Source organism: Myotis lucifugus, unplaced genomic scaffold (assembly GCF_000147115.1).
Source record: "Myotis lucifugus unplaced genomic scaffold, Myoluc2.0 scaffold_27, whole genome shotgun sequence".
In the NCBI taxonomy this organism is placed as follows: domain Eukaryota; kingdom Metazoa; phylum Chordata; class Mammalia; order Chiroptera; family Vespertilionidae; genus Myotis; species Myotis lucifugus.
In genome coordinates, this window is record NW_005871075.1 from 4,849,088 (window position 1) to 4,871,511 (window position 22,424).

The 22,424-nt window shown below is 39.5% G+C and overlaps 1 protein-coding gene across 4 annotated transcripts in view; it reads left to right on the plus strand.

Moving 5' to 3' along the window:
- The first annotated feature begins 477 nt into the window (after positions 1–477).
- The window catches only part of RB1CC1 (RB1 inducible coiled-coil 1), a 37,379-nt gene continuing 15,432 nt past the window's right edge, over positions 478–22,424 (plus strand). The window contains exons 1-7 of one of the 4 annotated variants that reach the window (XR_002828624.1): positions 478–666; positions 2,846–2,949; positions 3,614–3,740; positions 3,830–5,730; positions 18,850–19,015; positions 21,820–21,928; positions 22,029–22,269. Coding sequence is in view for 3 of the 4 variants with exons in the window: in XM_023751964.1 (XP_023607732.1) it covers positions 3,702–3,740; positions 3,830–5,730; positions 18,850–19,015; positions 21,820–21,928; positions 22,029–22,269 (2,456 nt within the window). In the remaining variant the exon portion in view is untranslated. Of the gene's footprint in view, positions 667–2,845; positions 2,950–3,613; positions 3,741–3,827; positions 5,731–18,849; positions 19,016–21,819; positions 21,929–22,028; positions 22,270–22,424 lie in introns of those variants that run through there. The other 3 variants (XM_023751964.1, XM_014453715.1, XM_023751965.1) reach the window with 3 other exon arrangements.

The following is a 22,424-nucleotide window of genomic DNA, read 5'->3' on the forward strand; positions in this document are numbered from 1 at the left end:
GTAAAATATTTAACTGCAGCAGTGTTTGACTATATTCTGCACAGTGAGAAAACCTGAAGTCATCTTCAAGGTCCACCATTTCTTCTTATCAGTTGGGTCAAGTTTCTAAGCTTTCTAAATCTCCGTTTTCCGGCTAATGAAAAGAAAATAGGATCCCACCGAGTCTCCTATCTACCTACTCTAGGATCTAGGACTTCTGTGAGGGTCAAATGAGATGAGGCACAGGAAAATGCTTCACAAACATTTGGTTACAGTGTAAAATGTTTCCACCTGGCTATAAAGCAAGTTGTGTTCCTGGGCTGAAGAAACTCCAAGGAGCTAGTTGCTAGGGAGAGGAAGCCAGGCCTTGCTTCGTGACATCATTACCCGGACAGACACTTAGCATATTAGCCTTTTATATATATACCAGAGGCTTGATGCACGAAGATTCGTGCAAGAATGGACCTTCCTTCTCCTGGCTGTCGGCACCGACTTCGCTCTGGCCGGAGCCGCCTTTCTGCCTTCCCATGCTGCCCAGAGGTCTGGAGTGGCTGGGGGGGTGCGGAACGCCTGCAAGCATTCCGCCCTGTCCCCGGGCACTTGGCACCTGTGTATGCAAATTAACCTGCCATCTTTGTTGGGTTAATTTGCATACTTACTCCTGATTGGCTGGTGGGCGTCGCGAAGGTATGGTCAATTTGCATTTTCTCTTTTATTAGTGTAGATATCTATCTATCTTTATATATTTTATCAACATAAAAAAGCTTTTGGCTTTAAAAACACCAATTGCTATAAAGCTTTAAAATATATTTATGGTTTTTTATTTAGAGTCTTCGTAACTCAAGGGGATGTCTTACTACACTGTTAAGATTGATAGGACTAGATTCTCTTAATTGTATTTTGTCTTTCTCTTTCTCCTCTACCTTTTCCTTCATTCTTTCCCTTCTTCCTGCCTTTATTTTTCCTCCTGTCCTCGCCTGTTTTCTTCCTCTCTTCATTCTCTTACCCATTGACCCCCTTTCTTTCATTTATGTTTCAACAAATGAGAATAGGGTGATTCTTCAAGTAGCTTTAATTGAAACCATGAAAAATAAGTTTGGTATATTTCTAAACCAGACTTCACGGTCAAAGATGTTTAGGAAATGCTGTAGATTTCCCTCCTACCCCCTAGACCAGTGATGGCGAACCTATGACACGCGTGTCAGAGGTGACACGCAAACTAATTTTTTTGGTTGATTGTCCTTTGTTAAATGGCATTTAAATATATAACATAAATATCAAAAATATAAATCTTTGTTTTACTATGGTAGCAAATATCAAAAAATTTCTATATGTGACATGGCACCAGAGTTAAGTTAGGGTTTTTCAAAATGTTGACACGCCGAGCTCAAAAGGTTCGCCATCACTGCCCTAGACATTCTGCTTAGCTATTAAACCATTTTCTGTGCTGCAGGCTTTCTTAGGGCTTTAAATGCATGCGTTTTTGAATATCAAGAATGAGTGATTTAATAGGGTTCCCACACTTATTTATCTAGGAAACTCTGTTTAATGAAGAGCATCTTGACACTTCTCAATCTGCTTAGGTAATGATGGAAACAAATTGAGTTATTTTTAAAGGTGCATTTCTTAGCCATATTATAAGGAAATGGTAGCACTTATCAGAATTTTTGTTTTATTTATTTATTTATTTATTTAATTTATTTATTTAAATATTTTATTGATTTTTTACAGAGAGGCAGGGAGAGGTATAGAGAGTTAGAATCAATGAGAGAGAAACATCGATCAGCTGCCTCCTGCACACCTCCTACTGGGGATGTGCCCACAACCAAGGTACATGCCCTTGACCGGAATCGAACCTGGGACCTTTCAGTCCTCAGGCCGATGCTCTATCCACTGAGCCAAACTGGTTAGGGCAATTTATTTATTTTTTAAAATATATTTTTATTGATTTCAGAGAGGAAGGGAGAGAGAGATAGAAACATCAATGATGAGAGAGAATCATTGATTGGCTGCCTCCTGCATGCTCTCTACTGGGGATTGAGAACGCAACCCAGGCATGTGCCCCTGACCAGAATTGAACCTGGGACCCTTCAGTCTGCAGGCTGATGCTCTATCCACTGAGCCAAATGGGCTAGGGCAGTGGTCGGCAATCTCATTAGTCAACAGAGCCAAATATCAACAGCACTTCTTCAAAATAGACTCACCCAGGCCGAAAACTGACTTCTGCGCATGGACCACAAAGTTTGAATTGCACTGTACACGCACCTGCACATGGTATTTTGTGGAAGAGCCACACTCAAGGGGCCAAGGAGCCGCATGTGGCTCGCAAGCCGCAGTTTGCCGACCACGGGGCTAGGGCTAAGGGTTTGTATTTTTAAAAGTGGCAAGGAAGGAAGTGTTACATGGGAAAAAATGATTTTTAGCATGTTAAAACAACAAGGTATGCTAACAGGTGATAGGAGTAGATATAGGGCTAGAGCCAGATAGATAGATCTTCATGATCATTTTATAGGTCAAGGAAAAATTTGGAAATAATCTACGTACTAGTGAAACAAATGATTCCTTTAATGTTGACGGAAATGTTAGAATTTCCATAAAAAGATGCTGAAAACAAAAGACAGGAACAAATACACCAGTTGATTATCAACAACTGTGTATCCCAGTTATTCAAGACTCAGAAAAATATTATGTCATTGACTAGTTCTTCATATTTAATTATTTTTTTCTATTAAGTGTGAGTAGATCACTTGAAGCATTTTTGTTTATTTGTTTTACTGAATTTGATTATAGTAAGAGACCATTTATTAATTTATCCGTATATTTTGTGGTGAATTATTATTATTATTATTATTATTATTTTGTACAGACACAGAAACCTCGAAAGTTTGACTGTGAGCTTCCAGATATTTCATTAAAAGATTTACAGTTTCTGCAATCACTTTGTCCTTCAGAAGTTCAGCCATTCCTCAGGTAAATGTCATTAGTATTTTTAACTGTAGATATCACCTTACTCTGTTTACATCATTCTGGAACTGTGGAAAGTAGCACCAACCCTCCTAGGAGATGCCAGGATAGAGAACTGTTTTATGATAGACTGACCCTCCTATGACTACTTTAGGAAATTTCTGGGGACTATTAAAATCAGAAAATAAGGAAATTAATATCTTATGTGCAGTTAATTTTTTTTCTAGTAGTCACTCTGCTTCGCATACTGTGGGAGATTTCTAATATTTTAATGATGATGTCTTAGGTTTCTTTAGCTCTTTCTGGTAATGATTGAAAAAGGATGATAATGCAGTAGTGATTTTTTTAAATTAAAAAATATTTTTATTGATTTCAGAGAGGAAGGGAGAGGGAGAGAGAGAGAGACAGAAATATCAATGAGGAGAGAGAATCATTGATTGGCTGCCTCCTGCATGCCCCTTATTGGGGATCAAACCTGAAATCTAGGCATGTGCCATTGACCGGAATCGAATCCAGGACCCTTCATTCCACAGGCTGACGCTCTATCCACTGAGCCAAACTGGCTAGGGCTGCAGTAGTGATTTTTGACATAGGTTAAAATATTTGGTTATACTTAATTCATCTTTTAATTAAGAAATCAGAAATCTAATTTGATTACATTTTGTTTCAGGGTCCCCTTACTCTGTGACTTTGAACCTCTACACCAGCATGTACTTTCTCTACATAACTTGGTAAAAGCAGCACAAAGTTTGGATGAAATGTCACAGACCATTACAGATCTACTGAGTGAACAAAAGGCAAATTAAGTTCTTTCAATTGGCTCACGTTATTAGTGTAAAATGTTGATATTGCTGCAGCTATAGAAGCCTGTCTCTTTCTTTTCTAGGCATCCATGAGTCAGACATCCCCACAGTCGACTTCCTCACCAAGAGTAGAAAGTGCAACAGGAATTACAACAACTACCTCACCAAGAACTCCTCCTCCACTCACTGTGCAGGATCCCTTATGTCCTGCAGTATGTCCCTTAGAAGAATTGTCTCCAGATAGCATTGATGCACATACATTTGATTTTGAAACTATCCCCCATCCAAACAGAGAACAGACTATTCACCAAGTTTCATTAGATTTGGATTCATTAGCAGAAAGTCCTGAATCAGATTTTATGTCTGCTGTGAATGAGTTTGTAATAGAAGAAAATTTATCATCTCCTAATCCTATAAGTGATCCACAAAGTCCAGAAATGATGGTGGAATCACTTTATTCATCAGTTATCAATGCAATAGATAGTAGACGTATGCAGGATACAAATATATGTGGTAAAGAGGACTCAGGAGATCATGTGTCTCTAAATGTCCAGTTGGAAAAATGTAGGGTTGTTGCCCAAGACTCACAATTAACTATACAAACCATCAAGGAAGACCTTTGCCACTTCAGAACATTTGTACAGAAAGAACAGTGTGACTTCTCAAATTCTTTAAAGTGTATAGCAATAGAAATAAGAAACATTATTGAAAAGGTAAAATACTCTGTGGAAATAACACTAAATGAAAAACATCAGAAAGAATTGCAGTCTTTAAAAAGTGATTATGAAGACAAACTTGTTGCACTAATAAAAGACAGTGAAGAAAATGAAAACAAAATTAAAAAGCTTAAAGGAGACTTAGTATGCCTTGAGGAGGTGTTACAAAATAAAGATAATGAATTTGCTTTGGTTAAGCATGAAAAAGAAGCTATCATCTGCCTGCAGAATGAAAAGGACCAGAAGTTGTTAGAAATGGAAAACGTAATGCACACTCAAAATTGTGAAATTAAAGAACTGAAGGAGTCACGAGAGAGAGTGTTAAAAGACTTTAAAAAGCTCCATGTTGAAAATGATGAGAAGATCCAGTTGTTGAGGACAGAACTGCAGAGCTTAGAGCAAAGTCATTTAAGGGAATTAGAGGACACCCTGCATGTCAGGCACACACAGGAGTTCGAGAAAGTTATGACAGACCACAAAGATTCTTTGGAGAAATTAAAAAATGAAAATCAACAAAGAATTGATCAGATACAAGAGTCCCATGCCACAATTATCCAGGAAAAAGAGCGACAGCTACAGGAGTTAAAACTCAAGGTTTCAGATTTGTCGGATATGAGATGTAAGTTAGAGGTTGAACTTGCATTGAAGGAAGCAGAAACTGATGAAATAAAAATTTTGCTGGAAGAAAGTAGAACCCAGCAGAATGAGACCTTAAAATCTCTCCTTGAACAAGAGACGGAAAATTTGAGAACAGAGATAAGTAAACTAAACCAAAAGATTCAGGATAACAATGACAATTATCAGGTGGGCTTGGCAGAGCTAAGAACTTTAATGACAATTGAAAAAGATCAGTGTATTTCAGAGTTAATTAGTAGACATGAAGAAGAATCTAATATGCTTAAAGCTGAATTAAACCAGGTAACAGCATTGCATCATCAAGCATTTGAAATAGAAAAAAACCTGAAAGAAGAAATAGTTGAACTGCAGGGTAAATTGGACTCTGCATTGAGTGCGCTTGAAAAACAAAAAGCTGAAAAACTCACCCAACAAGAAGAGAAGTATGAAGCTGTTATCCAGAAACTTGAGAAAGACAAAGAGAAATTCATAATGAACCAGGAACAAGACAGAGAAGAGTTAATTCAGAAGCTTAATAGTGAAAAAGAAGAAGCTATTCAGACGGCCCTAAATGAATTTAAATTGGAGAGAGAAGCTGTTGAGAAAGAGTTATTAGAAAAAGTTAAACATCTTGAGAATCAAATAGGAAAAAGGTAAGAACTTTAGTCTGTGATTATAAAATAAAAACATTGGTGATTCGAATGTCAATTTTGTGTGTAAGTAAGCACAGTACCTTGATTTATTCATTTATCTTAGGTAAATGTAGCAATTGAGATATATTTATGAAATAAAAACTTAAAAATGTTTATTGTAAACATTTTGAAAATCTATAGTGGATTTTAATAATGGATTAGAGTTTTGGATTTCTAGAGGAAAATTTTTTTTGAAAATTTCAAAATATTTTCAAGAGCTTCTTTTTCCTTTCTTACAAATTTCATTTTTTGTTAATCTTCACTCGAGGATATTTTTCCATTGATTTTTAGAGAGAGTGGAGGGGAGGGGGAAAGATGAATAGAGAGAAATATTGCCTCCCGCACCCGCCCCGACCAGGGCCAGGGATCAAGCCTGCCACCAAGGCATATGCCCTTGACTGGAGTCGAACCCAGGACTCTTTAGTCCGCAGGCCAACTCTCTATCCACTGAGCCAAATCGGTTAGGGTATAAATTTTCTTTGGTTTATTTGAAGTTTTTCCCCCAAAATTCTTCAATTGAAAATTACTTATTTTTTCTCTTTTTAAATTGTGTTTGTATGTATAAAAGATAACAGTTTTTTTTCTGAGCAGTGTTTAGTAAAGGTTAAATTCTAGATTGGGGCTATATAGTTTCATCATTGTTATTTTCTTGATATTACAACTTAGTTTATTTCTTTGGTGTTTCAAAAGATGTTTTTAAATCCCAGGTTTTATATAGTGCATTTTTTTGTACTTTTATTGTTACTAATACAACTTTTTATTAGAAAAAATGTTTCTCAGGTTTTTCTATTCCTTAAAATTTATTGAAGGATTTTATGGCTTAATAAAAAGTTTCTAGAACATTATCGATTAGTTCTATCATTACTTCTTCCAGTTGAATATATTTATAGTTATATGTACATTATATTTGAATTTCTGTTTCTCGCCTCATCACTTTTGCACAGTCACTTGTGATTGAGTCTCTGCTGTGTAATATATATTGGTGTACAGTTAAACCTCTTCTGTATTCTATGGGAACTAGAGGGTGTAATATAGGAGTTAGAACCTGCATGAAATGTTTTATAGAACTGGGGCAGGTAAGGCCAAAGTAGTCACTACTGAAGGCCAGGAGAATTCTGAGTGAAATATGAGGAAAAGAGACATTAAGCACACACCAAAGCTCATGTTGTCCATGGCTCACTGGGAAGCTGCTGCAACATTCAAGAATCTCTTCAAGCCCCAATGATGTGGCTCCATCTGCAGCACACAATGGGTAGTTCTCATTTTCTTGGCAGGAGGCTCCTGTGAAACTGCATCTGGAGACAGCTACCCCTGGAGAGTTAGCCTGGGCTGCTTTTCTACTCTCCAAACTTGTACCTGTTCTTTTCATTGGCAGACTTGAAGTTATAAAGGGGATTCTGGGAAATATAGAATCTGCTTTACATTGCAGATGAGAAAAGAGATGAGAACAATGGCAAGATGACGCCAGTCTAGCACTGTATACCTCATTTTAAACTTAATCACAAATCTCTTTTACCCATATTGAACTTCCAAATAAAGATACTTGCAATGTTATGTTTCTGTCTAAAGTGATTGAGCTTATATGCCTCATATCTCCTCAGATTACCAAACCCTGTCTTCAAAAGGCGAGAGTCAAATTTAGGCCATTCTAGCCATCCCAGAGATGTCCATTCATTTTACACAGCTACATCTCTTTTTGATATTCTGCAAGTTGCATGCTGAAATATAGGGTTAACTACCATTATCACAACACATTACGTACTAGGGAAATGGGAGAAAGAAAAAAGATGAAGATTGATTGATTTATGCAATCTTAAGTCCTATAGTCTTTATTGCTGTAATTTGCCTTGTAACTCTAGTAGGTATTTATAACTTGCTTCTATTACACACCCACTTTTTACCTTAGACCTTACCTCAGCTGATTTTACTTGTTGATCTGAGGAGACTGTCATTAATGGTCCATCCTATAATATAGTTGCTGTAGTTTTTCATTTGACGCTTATTTTTTGGTAATCATCACTTGAGGATATTTTTCCATTTATTTATTTTTAGAGAGAGTTGTGGGGCGGGGAGAGAAACATCGATGTGAGAGAGACACATCGATTGGTTGCCTCCTGTTTGCACCCCGACTGGGGCCAGGGATCAATCCTGCAACCGAGGTAGGTGCAGAGCATGTATGCATTCTTTACTCTAGCCATGCAAAATTTCACCCATTGAGTGCTATAACTGAGTTTTCAGTAGTTTGGTCCACAGTTGTATCAGGCCAGCTGCTTTAGGGATTGGCATACGTGGTGAGATTAGTGACTCCCATGGGCATGAGTCCATGGCTGCACGTCTTTCACTGTAAAGTAAAATCCCTTCTTCAGAAGTAATTCTAGTGGAATAACATAGCAGTGAATAAGGCATTTTGTAAGTTCAGGAATGGTTTTTCTTGCAGAAACATTGTGAGCATGGAAAGAGAATAATGGACTGTTTTTGTGAGAACAGATTACTTTTCATGGTGGAAGTGGTCAAGGGTAGTTGACCTGTCACCAAGTGTCTGGCTCATCTCCTGAGGAAGTGCTGAAATATTGGGGGCTCGGTGTTAGTGACAGCCCCCTTTGCTGAGCCCATACATAATCTCACTGCATGTCATTAGCATTTTGAACAGGACTGGTGTGTGTGGCTAAAGAATTTGACTGATACAGAATGTTCAACGTGCCCATCTGATGATTATGAGGTTCCTCAAAGTGGGACATAATATACTCAGAGGACTTACAGATCCTTATGCTTTGTGCCCATTTCAAGAGGTTCACCTGTATTTCTCTTCTGCAAATCTTGTCACCAGATCTCAGTCTAGTTTCTTCCAAGTCCCTTGCTGTCCAGTCAAGTCTTTGGCTAATATCCATGAATCACTTGATTTGTAGTCCTGGCCATTTCTCCTAGGCAACTCCAAGTACACTGCTTGATATACTGCTACTGGGAAGATTTTCCTTCACTGCTGTTCTTCAGGATCACTTCTCAGTGGGCTCTAATACTTGAACTGTGCTTTTGAATAGTGTCAGCATATTGTGCAGAATTATGAGGAAACCAGATTGGTTGGTTTCCCTTCACCCCCATATTGAATGCCATACTTGTGATGGAGAGAAAAGAAGCAATGTAGCAGGAGTAAGAATCTTGGGAACCTGAACCTCTTGGACCTTATTTGTGCCATCAGGATTTGTTTAAGCTCCAGCCCATACATGCCACATCTATTTGATGATGGAGTGCCTCATCGGTTAATGAGTTAGTATCTACTTTATGATGGACAACTCAGGTAACATGGTAACTTGGGAGACCATGTGAAGTCTTTCAGTTTCTGTATAGACCCAGTAGCAAGCCATTTACCAGAGGAAAATAGTTACCAGCTCCAAAAATCCTAAGGGTCTCAACTGCTTGTCTTAGGACTTGCTAACAGTTTCATACAGTATCCATTCCTGCTGCAGACACTTCAGGTATCCGCTGGTAAATATGGCGCAAGGGGTAAAGCAGCTTGCGTGATAGTTTGGACCTATTGCAAGAGTGTCTCTTGCTGTGGATCTTTCGCAGAACAGGCCAACTTAAAAGTTATTTGGTAAGTGAGTCACAGCAGCATTCCCAAATGTACTATAGATTGCACCCAGAATTCAGGGATGCTCACCTAATGGCAGCTTGCTTGTTCACCATGGAAGGAACATCTCACATGCCCAGACCCCAGGATACTTAGAAATTTTTCTGTGCTGACCAGCTCCTAACTTTTCATGGGCTTTATTGCTCACTCTGTGGTAATAAATGTCTTTCCCTGGTTAGCTCACGTAGTTACTTCTTCCTTTTTACTAGGTTTAAGAAGCATATTGCCATAAATGTATAATGTGGTATCTTGAGGACTAGCAAGAAAACAAACTAGATTTTAATAGGACTGGAGAGTTGCTATAACCCAGAGATCAGACAGTGAAAGTATATTGATGTCTCTAGGTAAAATCAAACTGCTGCTTGTGGTCTACACCAACGGTTGACAAACCATGCCTGTGGGAGTCCAACCCGCTGCTTGTTTCTGTTTTTGTCAGTACAGCCATATTGGAATACAGAGATGCTTGTTCCTTTCCCTACTGCCTGTGGCTGATTTTGGCAGAGTTGAGTAGTTGCGACAGAGATCACCTGGCTAACATTTTTAATTACCGCCCCCCCCCCCCCAAAAAAAAAAAAAGTTTGTCAACCCCTGAATTGTACTAATAGGTATAGATGGGAAAGAAATCACCAAATCAGTAGCTACATGTCAGGCCACTAGGCCTTGTTGATTTGCTCCAGGAAAGATATCATATGTGAAACAGCAGACTTACTGGAGTCACTACCTGGTTAAATTTTCGATAATCTGTTGCATGCTTTTATATGTTTTATTCAGGACATATACTTAGGTCAAATAAAAATGTGATAGAAATCTCCTCCCCTAGACAGACAATGGGGTGGTGAGGTGGGGGGGAGGGGACAGGACCAGGCTGGAAAAGATTAATGGGAGAAAAAGGAAGACCTATGTAATACTTTCAACAATAAAGATTAAAAGAAAAAAAAAAAAAAAAAAAAAAAAAAAAAAAAAAAAAAAAAAGAAATCTCCTCCCCTATATGGTTTGAAGGGAGAGACAGTTCTAGGGATTTTACTTCGTCCTCATTCTATGAGTTAGGAGACCAACAGGGATTCCCCATCAGTTGCTTTTTACTGCAGATTCTGGATGTAGGAGATATCTCTTACCTCTGATGAGGGGCCCACTGGGCCCAGACTTCTCTATCATCAGTAATCTGGTGGATCTCAGTGGCATTAGAATCCCCTCAGAGCCAGTGCTCAGTAGTCCCCCAAAATTGGTTAAGTACCTTCCCTGAATATATACTCACCTGGAAAACTGCCACAGGTGCTTTTGGTGAGGGTTAGAAAAAAGACTTAACAGTATAAAATTTTGGCATTGTAGTTGGTGACCAACAGATACTGGAATTGAGTGAGGAATAGTGAGTCTTTTGATTTAAGTTAGCTCTCTGCACACAAGTTTTTTAAAAACACTTTTAATAAGTCTTATCGACCCGTTCTATTTGTAACCTTAGAGATAGCCAGTGCCAAAGACTTCTGGGTCAGACCTGAGAACTGTTCTGTGCTGTCTGTAATGGCACCACATCATGTCTCTGGTTAAGGGTGAGTAATTGGCCTCTGCCATTCCAGAATCCTGCTATTCCATGGAAAGTCATTACATTTTGGTGGTTTTATCTCCCTCTGCTGTCCCTGCCCTGCAGAGAGGCTTTCGAGGTGTTTCTCAAAGCTGTGCTGAAGGGATTATTCTCCGGCCTCTCCCAGGTGTGTAATAATTCCCAGTACACCTGCTACCATCACTCTTTGGATGCCTTCCTGTAGACTAAGGGCCAGGAAGTTTGTTCTTTAAAGGGACATATAGTAAGTATGTTAGGATTTGCTGGTCACATGTAGACTTCATCATATTTTTCTGTGTGTGTGCACACTTTGTGTGTGTATTACCCTTTAAATATGTAGAAACCAAGGGTAAATGGTTCTTACTTTGGTATCAGTACCCTTTTACATACTCAAAAATTATTAAGGACTCCGAAGTGATTTTGCTTATATGGGTTATCAATATTTTCTGTATTAGAAATGGAAATAAGAAAGTATATGGAAAATCCAGCCTTTCTCTTATGTGAAATTGGAAAGAGATATTTAAATAGCCTTTCAGATAATTGTGGATATTTTTCCTTGATACTAAATCAGAATGCAACAACTGATAATTTCCTAAGCATTAGTTTCATTGTGGAATATGAACCCATGTCAATGGATTTTTAAGATAATCTTTATGCTAATGTTCATTGAACTATCACTTTGGATATTTTACTCATGCATGATTTTGTAGCATAATAAAGTGGTCATTTGGAAAACACTGGTTCATTGTAGTGCAGATCTTGCAGATGTGGATACATTTTATTAACAGAGAAATCACATTTGTTAATATACCTATGGATTTTATAAGACGGATCTTAGGTACTGGGAAGCTCTCAAGTTCATAGTGGCAGATACAAACTTTTTAACCCCTAGAGTGCCGGATAGCGCGATCGCGCTCCTCCTGTCTTTCGCCAAGAGTGCCGGGAGCGCTATCAAAGCTTCGAAATGGCGTCCAGTTCTAAATCTGCTTTTATTAGTGATGATGATATTGCTAAATATGTCAATGTAGTAAAGGTTTCCTTAAGTTTTTGAATATGTAACTTCATTTACTTGCGATTCATAATTTTTTTCCTAAACTGCTGTAACATCAGCAAAAATGCCTTGGCAATTTTAGCATAGTTCCTAGGATATTGGTTGGCACTCAGAGGGTTAAAGAGTCACATTTTTTTTCATTGGTAACAAGTTTGTCAGTTGTTCATTAAAATAATAGGCTCAATTTTATACTTTCTCAAAATTATCTGCCAAAAACCCAAGTCTGATGTATACCATGAAAAAAGCAGCCAATTCTGCATACAGCCAAAACAATTATATAGGTATTTTCCCATGAGACAGACATACTTTGTAAGTGGCAGAAGTGCTTTACATATGCTTGTCATTTTTGTCACATAGAATATTTAAAAAATTGTATACTTAATGGCCGGGATTCAATAATATTAATAATTTTAGTACATCAATATATTTCAAAATAAACCTGTTGTCTTTTTCATTTTGAGTGTCTTGAAGTAAAGGATATAATGATTAAAAGTTCAGTTTGGTGTTACTGTCTTCAATTTATGTGAAGGTGTCAGCAGTTTTATCACCTGTGCAAATGTCAACAAGGTGTAAAAGACAAATATCATCTTAGTATTATTATGAAAATAGTTTTGACCTTACTGATCCCCTGAATGTGTTCTAGTTACCCTCAGATTGTTCTGTGGATCAATCACACTTTGAAAATCATTGGTGTAGACTCGTCTACACTGTAGAGAATGGTTGGCAAACTTTCTGTAAAGGGCCACATTGTAAATGTTTTAGACTCTGTGGGCCAGATGGTCTCTATCTGAGCTACTCAGCTTTACTGTTGTAGCAAAACGGGAGTGAGACAATATAAATGGGTTTCACTATGTTCCAACAGAACTGTACTTACCCAAACAGATAATAGCAGGTTAGACCTGGCCTGTGGTCTAGCGTATCTCATTTGGCCTCTTATTTTTGTTTAATATTGGCCATTGAGTCCAGGTTTCAGGCAGCCAACCTTGTAAACTGTTAAAAGGTAACATTTAATCTAGAATCTCTGGTCATTACATTTATACAAATGATTTTGGCTTGTTTAAACATTTTGTTTGTCTAACTCCCATTGGATCTATTTCCATACATATTTCCTATGTTTCTTTCAAAATAAATGAAACCTCTTGGAATTGCAGTTCCTCCTTTAACTTCCCTTGGAACATGGGATTTGAATGTAGCAATGGGTCTGGGAGTAATGAAATGGTGGAGAGGTTGAGAATGATCAGCTTGTTGAGAAGGGGACTTCAGGTAAGGTGACACTAATCTATAATAATAAAAGCGTAATATGCTGATTAGACTGGAAAGCTGAACGACCTTCCGGACATCCTTCTGGATGAAGCCGTGGTGGCAGGGGCTGAGGCAGAGGTGGTTAGGAGTGATCAGGCAGGCAGGCGAGCAGTTAGGGGCGATTAGGCAGGCAGGCAGAGGTGGTTAGGGGCGATTAGGCAGGTAGGCAGAGGCAGTTAGGTGCAATCAGGCAGGCAGGCAAGCAGGGGTGACCAGGCAGGCAGGCAGGCAGAGCGGTTAGAGGCGATCAGGCAGGCAGACAGGTGGTTAGGGGCGATCAGGCAGGCAGGCAGAGGGGTTAGGGGTGATCAGGCAGGTAGGAAGAGTGGTTAGGGGTGATCAGGCAGGCAGGCAAGTGAGTGGTTAGGAGCCAGTGGTTCTGGATTGCGAGAGGGCGTTCGGACATCCCCCAAGGGGTCCCGGATTGCCAGAGGGTGCAGGCTGGGCTGAGGGGACCCCCCCCCTCAGTGCATGAATTTCATGCACCAGGCCTCTAGTCTCAAATAAGGGGGAAAGGCTGCTGCTGGTAAAGGAGGCTTAGTGAGATTTGGAGGGACAACTGGGACATCTCCAAAACCTTGCCTTTAGCCATTTGATCCCAGATAACTACCGTTGTTAGCAGTTCTACTTGGAATGCCCTGGTCTACCAAAGTTCCATTTTGCACTGGTGGTGAGGTCATTACTGCCTTCAGATAGAAACATCAGAGAATTCCAGATTCCCATCTTTAGAGTTTATTTTTCCCTACAATTATATTTGTATCTATCTATGGATTGAGCTTAGAAATAAAACCTATTTTATTTTTTTAAATCTTCACCTGAAGATATGTTTTTGTTGCTTTTTTATTGCTTTTAGAGAGAGAGAAAAGGGGGGGAGAGAGAGAGAGAGAGAAGGAGAGAGAGAGGGAGAGAGAAACATCCCTGTGAGAGAAGCATCAGTTGCCTCCCTTCGGCACCTGACCAGGGATTGAACCACAATCTGGGTATGTTCCCTGAGAATCAAATCCATGACCTTTCGGTGTATAGGACGATGCTCCAACCAACTGAGCCATATTGGCCAGGGCCAGAACCTCTTTTACATATTTCAAGACTAGGGACCCAGTGCACGAATTCATGTACCTTGAAAGGAACTGCGGGCTGCGAGGCTGTGGTGGGCACAGGGGTGGGTCTCGGCCCATCCTGCCGCAGCCCTTGGTCCCCTCTTTGCCGGCAGCCCTGCTCCCGCTGCCGCCGCGCTGACCGCACCATCCCCATTTGTATCTGCTGATGGTGCGGAGCGATTGGGGCTGGTGCCAGCAGCAGGTGCAAGCGGGGCCAGCGTGGTCGGCGGGTGCGAGCAGTGGCTGCTGCCCCAGTCGCCCCTGAGGAGCAGGGGAAGGTGGAGAAGCCCTCAGGGGCGATCAGGGCCAGCAAGTACAAGCGGCGGCACCAGCTCTGGCTGCGGGTACGAGTGGGCCTGGCACTGACAGTGGGTGTGAGCGGCGGCTCTGGTGCCGGCAGTGGGTGTGAGTGCCGGGCGAGACCATGGCACGCTGGAGCAAAGAATTTTCAGTAACCACCAGAGGCTCACCCCGATGACAGTGACCGATGCCCCGCCTTGGTCTGGCGCCCCTGCTCACATGCTCCACCATCCCGCTACACGCAACGCCCGCCACGTTCCGCGCACGCCCCCTGGTGGTCAGCGCACGTTATAGTGACTGGTTGTTCGGTTCCGGTTGTTTGGCCATTCAGTCTAATTGCATATTAGCCTTTTATTATATAGGATTAACCCTTTTCGGTCCAACGTGGAGGCTGACTCGACAGACCAGGTGCTAGGAGTAGGTCCAACGTTGAGGCTGAGGTCGACACCACAAACCGGTTCAACATTCAATCCTGTCAATTAATTTGGACCAGACTGTTTGAATTCCAAAAATAAAATGGGACCGCAGAGGGTTAAAGGAGTTAATATTAGAATTAGAACTTAATGAACTTTGGGAGAGGTGGGTGGTAAAAGGGAAGAGTAAGGGAGTCAATATCCTGGAAGTCTATAGGTTCAGAGTCATCTGAAGCACCAAAGTGTTGGCTGATTAGGAAACCTACAACTTTTTAAAAATATATTTTTATTGATTTCAGAGAGGAAGGGAGAGGGAGAGAGAGAGAGAGAATCATTGATTGGCTGCCTTCTGCATGCCCCCCACTGAAGATCGAGCCCACAACCCGGGCATGTGCCCTTGACTGGAATTGAACCTGGGACCCTTCAGTCTGCAGGCCAACACTCCATCCACTGAGCCAAACCAGCTAGGGCAGGAAGCCTACAATTTTTAGGAGACTTCTACTAATTGTCTACTGAGACACCAATCAGGTAGTTTGCTTAGAAACCCCTTATGAATTTTAAGTTGCCACATGTCAGAGCACAGCCATCTCTGGAGAAACATGGGACTCTCTTTAACACTCCAGATTTTGTGTGGGTATCTTTTGTGGACAAACTTGAACCTCCAAGAACTTACTGGGATGGGGATTCTACATAATGTAGTTCTCAGTTTCTCTTTCGTGCAGAGGAAAGAACACTTTCATAAGTCAAATTTTTTTGTTTGTTTAATATCTGCACTCGATATTTTTTCCATTGATACTTAGAATGGAAGGTAGGGGTGGAGAGAGAGAGAGAGAGAGAGAGAGAGAGAAAGAGAAAGAGAAAGAGAAAAGAGAAAGAGAAACATTGATGTGAGAAAGAGACACCAATTGGTTGCCTCCCTCACATGCCCCAACCAGGGCCGTACAACAGAGATACATGCTCTTGGCTGGTAATGGAACCTGCAACCCTTCAGTGCCCAGACTGACGCTCTTATTGGTGAGCCACACTGCCCAGGGCCACACGTCAGTTTTATTTTATTTATTTTGTTTTTATTTTTATTTTTTTTATTTTTATTTTTTATATTTTATTGATTTTTCACAGAGAGGAAGGGAGAGGGATAGAGAGTTCGAAACATCGATGGGAGAGAAACATCGATCAGTTGCCTCTTGCACATCTCCTACTGGGGATGTGCCCGCAACCAAGGTACATGCCCTTGGCCGGAATCGAACCTGGGACCTTTCAGTCCGCAGGCTGACACTCTATCCACTGAGCCAAACCGGTTAGGGCCACACGTCAGTTTTAAAAAGGGCACAATTCATTAGATAAACGAGCGGAGGATATGAATAGACAGAACAAAGAATATGAATAGCCTATATGTGAATAGCTGTTCAGTCTACTTGAGGTTAAAGAAATGCAAAATTAAAATAACTTTCCTATATAACTGATAAAATTAAATCAATAGTATACATTATTTAGAGAATTTTTGGGGAGGGGGCTATCTTTTTTTTTTCTTTTCAAATCTTTAGAAAAGGGCTTTCTTATACTCCAGTGTATGAAGAGAATGAATGTAGACTATCTGAAAATCTACTTCTATACTGTTCATAGTCATGCTTCTAAGGAGTAGTTTATACAGATCTGGGAGAGTATGGAACATTAAAAATTTTAAATTTTAATCCCAAAAGAAGAGTTTCAAAAACCCATGACAAACAATTGTTTATTAGACCAAATCAAATATAGTTAATGATAGGATAGAGTACAAGCATCAAGACAACCTAGTTTGTATTCAGTGAGGATTTCCTGGTTACTAGAAACATAAAGTATAATACAACCTTTTGCTACACACACAGTTTATTAATGGTGGGGTAACAACCAGAGATTCTTTATTTCAAGTTCTGGGTATAATAGTATGGAAATTCCCAACTGAACAAATGTATCAGCTTTTTTTGAGTTCTAATTTCCAGGCTCGTTAGGGTGTTAATATATGCAAAGGTGGGAGTGTGTAATTTTCTTGTGTGTGTTCCTTTACTGATAAAGTATCATTTAAAAATTTGAGCTTCTTTATCCACTCATCTGCTGATGGGCACTTGGGCTGTTTCCAAATGTTAGCTATTGTAAATATTGCTGCTATGAACATAGGGGTTCATATATCCTTTCTGATTGGTGTTTCAGGTTTCTTAGGATATATTCCTAGAAGTGGGATCACTGGGTCAAACGGGAGTTCCATTTTTAATTTTTTGAGGAAACTCCATACTGTTTTCCACAGTGGCTGCACCTGTCTGCATTCCACTAGCAGTGTACTAGGATTCCCTTTTTTCCACATCCTTGCCAGCACTTATCCATTGTTGATTTGTTGATGGTAGCTATTCTGACAGGTGTGAGATGATACCTCATTGTCATTTTAATTTTTATCTCTCTGATGATCAGTGACTTGAGCATTTTTTCATATATCTCTTGGCCGCCTGTATGTTCACTTTGGAGAAGTGTCTATTTAGGTCTTTTGCCCATTTTTAAATTGGATTATTTGTCTTTTTGTTAAGTTTTATGAATTCCTTATATATTTTGGAAATTAACCCCTTATCAGATGTATCATTGCCAAATATGTTCTCCCAAACAGTGGAATTCCTTTTCATTTTGTTGATGGTTTCTTTTGCTGTGCAGAAGCTTTTTATTTTGATGTAGCCCCATTTGTTTATTTTCTCCTTTGTTTCCTTTGCCCTAGAAAATGTATCTGTAAAGATATTGCTACGAGAGATGCCTGAGATTTTGCTGCCTATGGTTTCTTCTAGGATTATTATGGTTTCATGACTTACATTTAAGTCTTTTATCCATTTTGAGTTTATTTTTATGTATGATGTAAGTTGGTGGTCTAGTTTCATTTTTTTGCATGTATCTGCCCAATTTTCACAGCACCATTTATTGAAGAGACTGTTTTTACTCCATTGTATGCTCTTGCTTCCTTTGTCAGATATTGAGCATAATAGCTTGGGTCAGTTTCTGGGTTCTCTGTTCTTTTCCATTGATCTATATGCCTGTTCTGTGCCAGTTCTAGGCTGTTTTGTAGTATAACTTGATATTGGTATTGTGATTCCTCCAACTTTGTTCTTCTTTCTTAAGATTGCTGTGTCTATTTGGTTCCATATAAATTTTTGGAGTATTTGTTCTAGGTCTGTGAAATATGCTGTTGATATTTAATAGGGATTGCATTACATCTATAGATTGAGTAGTATGGACACTTTAATGATGTTGATTCTACCAATTCATGAACACGCTATTTTCTTCCACTTGTTTATAACTTCTTCCATCTCTTTTTTCAACTTCCAATAGTTTTCTGAGTATGTCTTTTACCTCCTTGGTTAAGTTTATTCCTAAGTATTTTAATTTTTTTGTTGCAATAGTAAATGGGATTGTTTTTGTTTTTTTAGTTTCTCTTTCAGAGTTCATTATTGGTATACAGAAATGCCATAGATTTCTGGGAGTTAATTTTGTATCCTGTTACATTGCCGAATTCCTTTATTAAATCTAGTAGTTTTTTGGTGGAGTCTTTAGGGTTTTCTGTGTACAATGTCATGTCATTTGCGAATAATGATAATAACCACTGTTAGATCTGAAGATATGTAACTTTTCTGATGTTAGCTAGTTATAGTATTTGGTAATTTGGGATTATATCTGCAAATTTGAAAAAAAACACCCAATACTATATTTAATTTTCAAGTTCTGCCATTGAATCTACCAGAGAAGATTCTTCAAGCCTGGTTGCTGAACTTCAAGAAAAGCTTCAGGAAGAAAAAGCTAAGTTTTTAGAACAACTTGAAGAACAAGAGAAAAGAAAAAATGAAGAAATGCAAAATGTTCGAACATCTTTGATTGCTGAACAGCAGGTATGTTCTCCTGCCCCATTTCATTATTTCAGGTTAAAGAAAGGCAACATAAATTGCAAAATATAATTTCTTTGTGCAGCTAAGGTTTATGATATCTTAGAAGTGATTTTCCTACATTGACCCTGTTAATATTTATTAAATACCTTCTTCATGATGAAAAACATTTTTTTTTTACAAGTCATAATGTCACATGGACAGGTGCTTCAAAATGAAACAGTTTAGATTATAAATTAGGAAATGTGAATTATATTTCTAGTTTTTTTATTTAAATGTTACTTTTAAAAATATATATTTTTATTGATTTCAGAGAGGAAGGGAGAGGGAGAGGGAGAAAGAGATAGAAACATCAATGATGAGAGAGAATCACTGATTGGTTGCCTTCTACACAGCCCCTACTGGGGATTGAGCCCGCAATTCTGGCATGTGCCCTTGACTGGAATCGAACGTGGGGCCCTTTAGTCTGCAGGCCGACACTGTATCCACTGAGCCAAACCAGCTAGGGCTATTTCTAGTTTCTTAACTACCTATGTGATCTTAAGTACATCTCTTAATCTCTTTAAAACTCAGGTAAGTTCTTTTGCAAAATTAAAGTGTTTATACTGAGATGATAATCTTAAAATTTTATTTTTCTAAATTGCATCAGCAAAATTTATTTTTTTTACTTTTTATAATTCTTTTTTTTAAAAATACATTTTTATTGATTTTAGAGAGGAAGGGAGAGGGATAGAGAGAAACATCAATGATGAGAATCATTGATCGGCTGCCTCCTGCATGCCCCCCACTGAGGATTGAGTCCGAAACCCAGGCATGTGCCCTTGGCCAGAATCAAACCCAGGACCCTTCAGTCCGCAGGCCAATGCTCTATCCACTGAGCCAAACCGGCTAGAGCTACTTTATTTATTTTTTTATTTTAGCTATTTTTATTATTTATGTTCTAACAACTATAAGATTTCAAAGCCAATTACCATCTAAGGCATTTTCCTTTGGCAAATTTTTGTAACAGAGAGTGTTACAGAAGGGCAAAGAAATACCAAGCATGCTTCCTAGAGAAAGGGAGGGACCCCATTTATTAACACTAGTGGACTCCGGGAATAATTTCCAAATCAGAGTGAAGTAACATGCAGAGGCTTCGCTATTTATATCCTTCTGGGGTCATTGTCTTGCAGTTAATGTCTTGCACCCCCTTTCATGGGCTTACAGGAAGGCTCCCAGGTGTCCATGCTCTGTCTTGGGGCGTCTTGGGGCCAGCGATAACAACCTTCCCCAACCCCAGGGCAATGCATTGTTCACAGTTTTTATGGCCTGACACGCCTTGCAAGACCAGTTTCCTCCTCATTCCCCCACCCCCCTTGTCCCACAAGCTTCTTTTAGCCTTGTGGAGCAACAACGACCGGATGTTATAGTGAACAGAGGTGACGACCGCTCTTAGCTACTTCCGGCTGGAAAGGGATGATGACAAAGGGGTTAGCATCCCGTTTCTTCCTCTCGGAGGGTTTGTAGGTAGTTCTGATTTCAGGAAGGCAGAGGTAAGCACTGGTCTCACACACATAGAATGTTCCTGCAGGGGGCACCAGAGGTAGGTGGTGTTTTCAGCCTTGGGGTAGAGTTGCATAGTTCATCTGGGAAGTGACTTGTTGGATGTTGGCCCTGGGTACTTACCGATTCTGTCGACAGGTTCAGAGGTGTCCGTCCACTTTCTCCAGATGCTGGCCGGGTCCTGGGCTGAGGTCTGGGAGTGCCGGTCTGGGAGCGCCTGGAGTTCCCCCAGGTTCAATTCTGCTAAAATCAGAAGCGGGTGCCTTCAGGAGGCCTGTCTCGTGCCCCCAGGCCCCAAACCCTGTCCACTCACCGGAGACTAAACAAAGCCAAAATGCCGTTAGCTTCTCGGTCAGGGAACCATATGTTACAGAAGAGCAAAGAAATACCAAGCACGCTTCCTAGATAAAGGGAGGGACCCCATTTATTAACACTAGTGGACTCCGGGAATAATTTCCAAATCAGAGTCAGGGCTACTTTTTATAATTCCTATTAATGTTAGGCTGTTGGTAGATTACAGTTGATTGTTATTGAACATCGCTGATTCAGTTATTAATATTGATCAATAGTGAGTGGTAAAGCTGGTGAGATAAATGAGGGCCAGACCATTAAGTCTGGCCATAAAGCAGATGTGCAGTGGCCATTGAAATATACAGAGAAGAGATGGAGATGCGATAAAATCTCTATTGAAATGTTATTGTGCTAACCAAGATTTAGCTAAAGACAAGAAGCTTCCAGAGGCAGGAAGATTAATAAAAGAATAGATAAAATAGCACTTGCTAATTTGTTGATCATTTTCTTTTCCCCAAATTTTGCTTTTCCTCTGACAATAAATATGTGAACAATATTATCTTAATATGGAACCAGGGAAATGCAATAACATTGTATTTACTACAGTATAGCATTTTCATTAAAAAAATAAACATTTATAAATTGCACTTTTTTCCCCACATATAAACGTAACATGCAGAAATATTTGAAAGGTTCTATGTGCATGCAGACAATTTTTAAAAAAATAAATTTTATTGATTTTTTTTTTTTTTTACAGAGAAGAAGGGACAGGGATAGAGAGTTAGAAACTTCAGTGTGAGAGAAAAATCGATCAGCTGCCTCCTGCACACCCCCTACTGGGGATGTGCCTACAACCAAGGTACATGCCCTTGACCGGAATCGAACCTGGGACCCTTCAGTCGGCAGGTCGAAGCTCTGTCCACTGAGCCAAACTGGTTAGGGCGACAATTTATGTACTTAATCATTTTGTCTTCCAGACCAACTTTAACACTGTTTTAACAAGAGAGAAAATGAGAAAAGAAAACATAATTAATGATCTTAGTGATAAGTTGAAAAGTACAATACAGCAGCAAGAGCGAGATAAAGGTTAGTAAAGTTTTGTAATATTATTTTTAATTCTGTTTTAAAATTAGAAATCATTTAAGAATATTCTGTAATGCTTAATTCAACTTGGGGTGCTCTTTAGATTTGATAGAGTCCCTATCTGAAGATCGAGCTCGCTTGCTGGAAGAAAAGAAAAAACTTGAGGAAGAAGTCAGTAAGCTGCGTGGTAGCAGTTTTGTACCTTCACCGTATGTAGCGACAGCCCCAGAACTTTATGGAGCTTGTGCACCTGAACTCCCAGGTGAAACGGAGAAGTCAGCCATCGAAACACAAGATGAAGGAAGAGTGGACTCAGCAATGGAGACAAGCATGATGTCCGTACAGTAAGTACACCTTTTTGAACTGTCTCAAATATTAGGCTTTTAAGCCACTAGTGTAAACTAAAAGTTCTGGAGGTAGGAAATATATTTAGCACTACTGGTTGATAGCTCTTATGTCTAAAAGTTGTGCCATTTTAATTCTTTAAGCTATAAACATG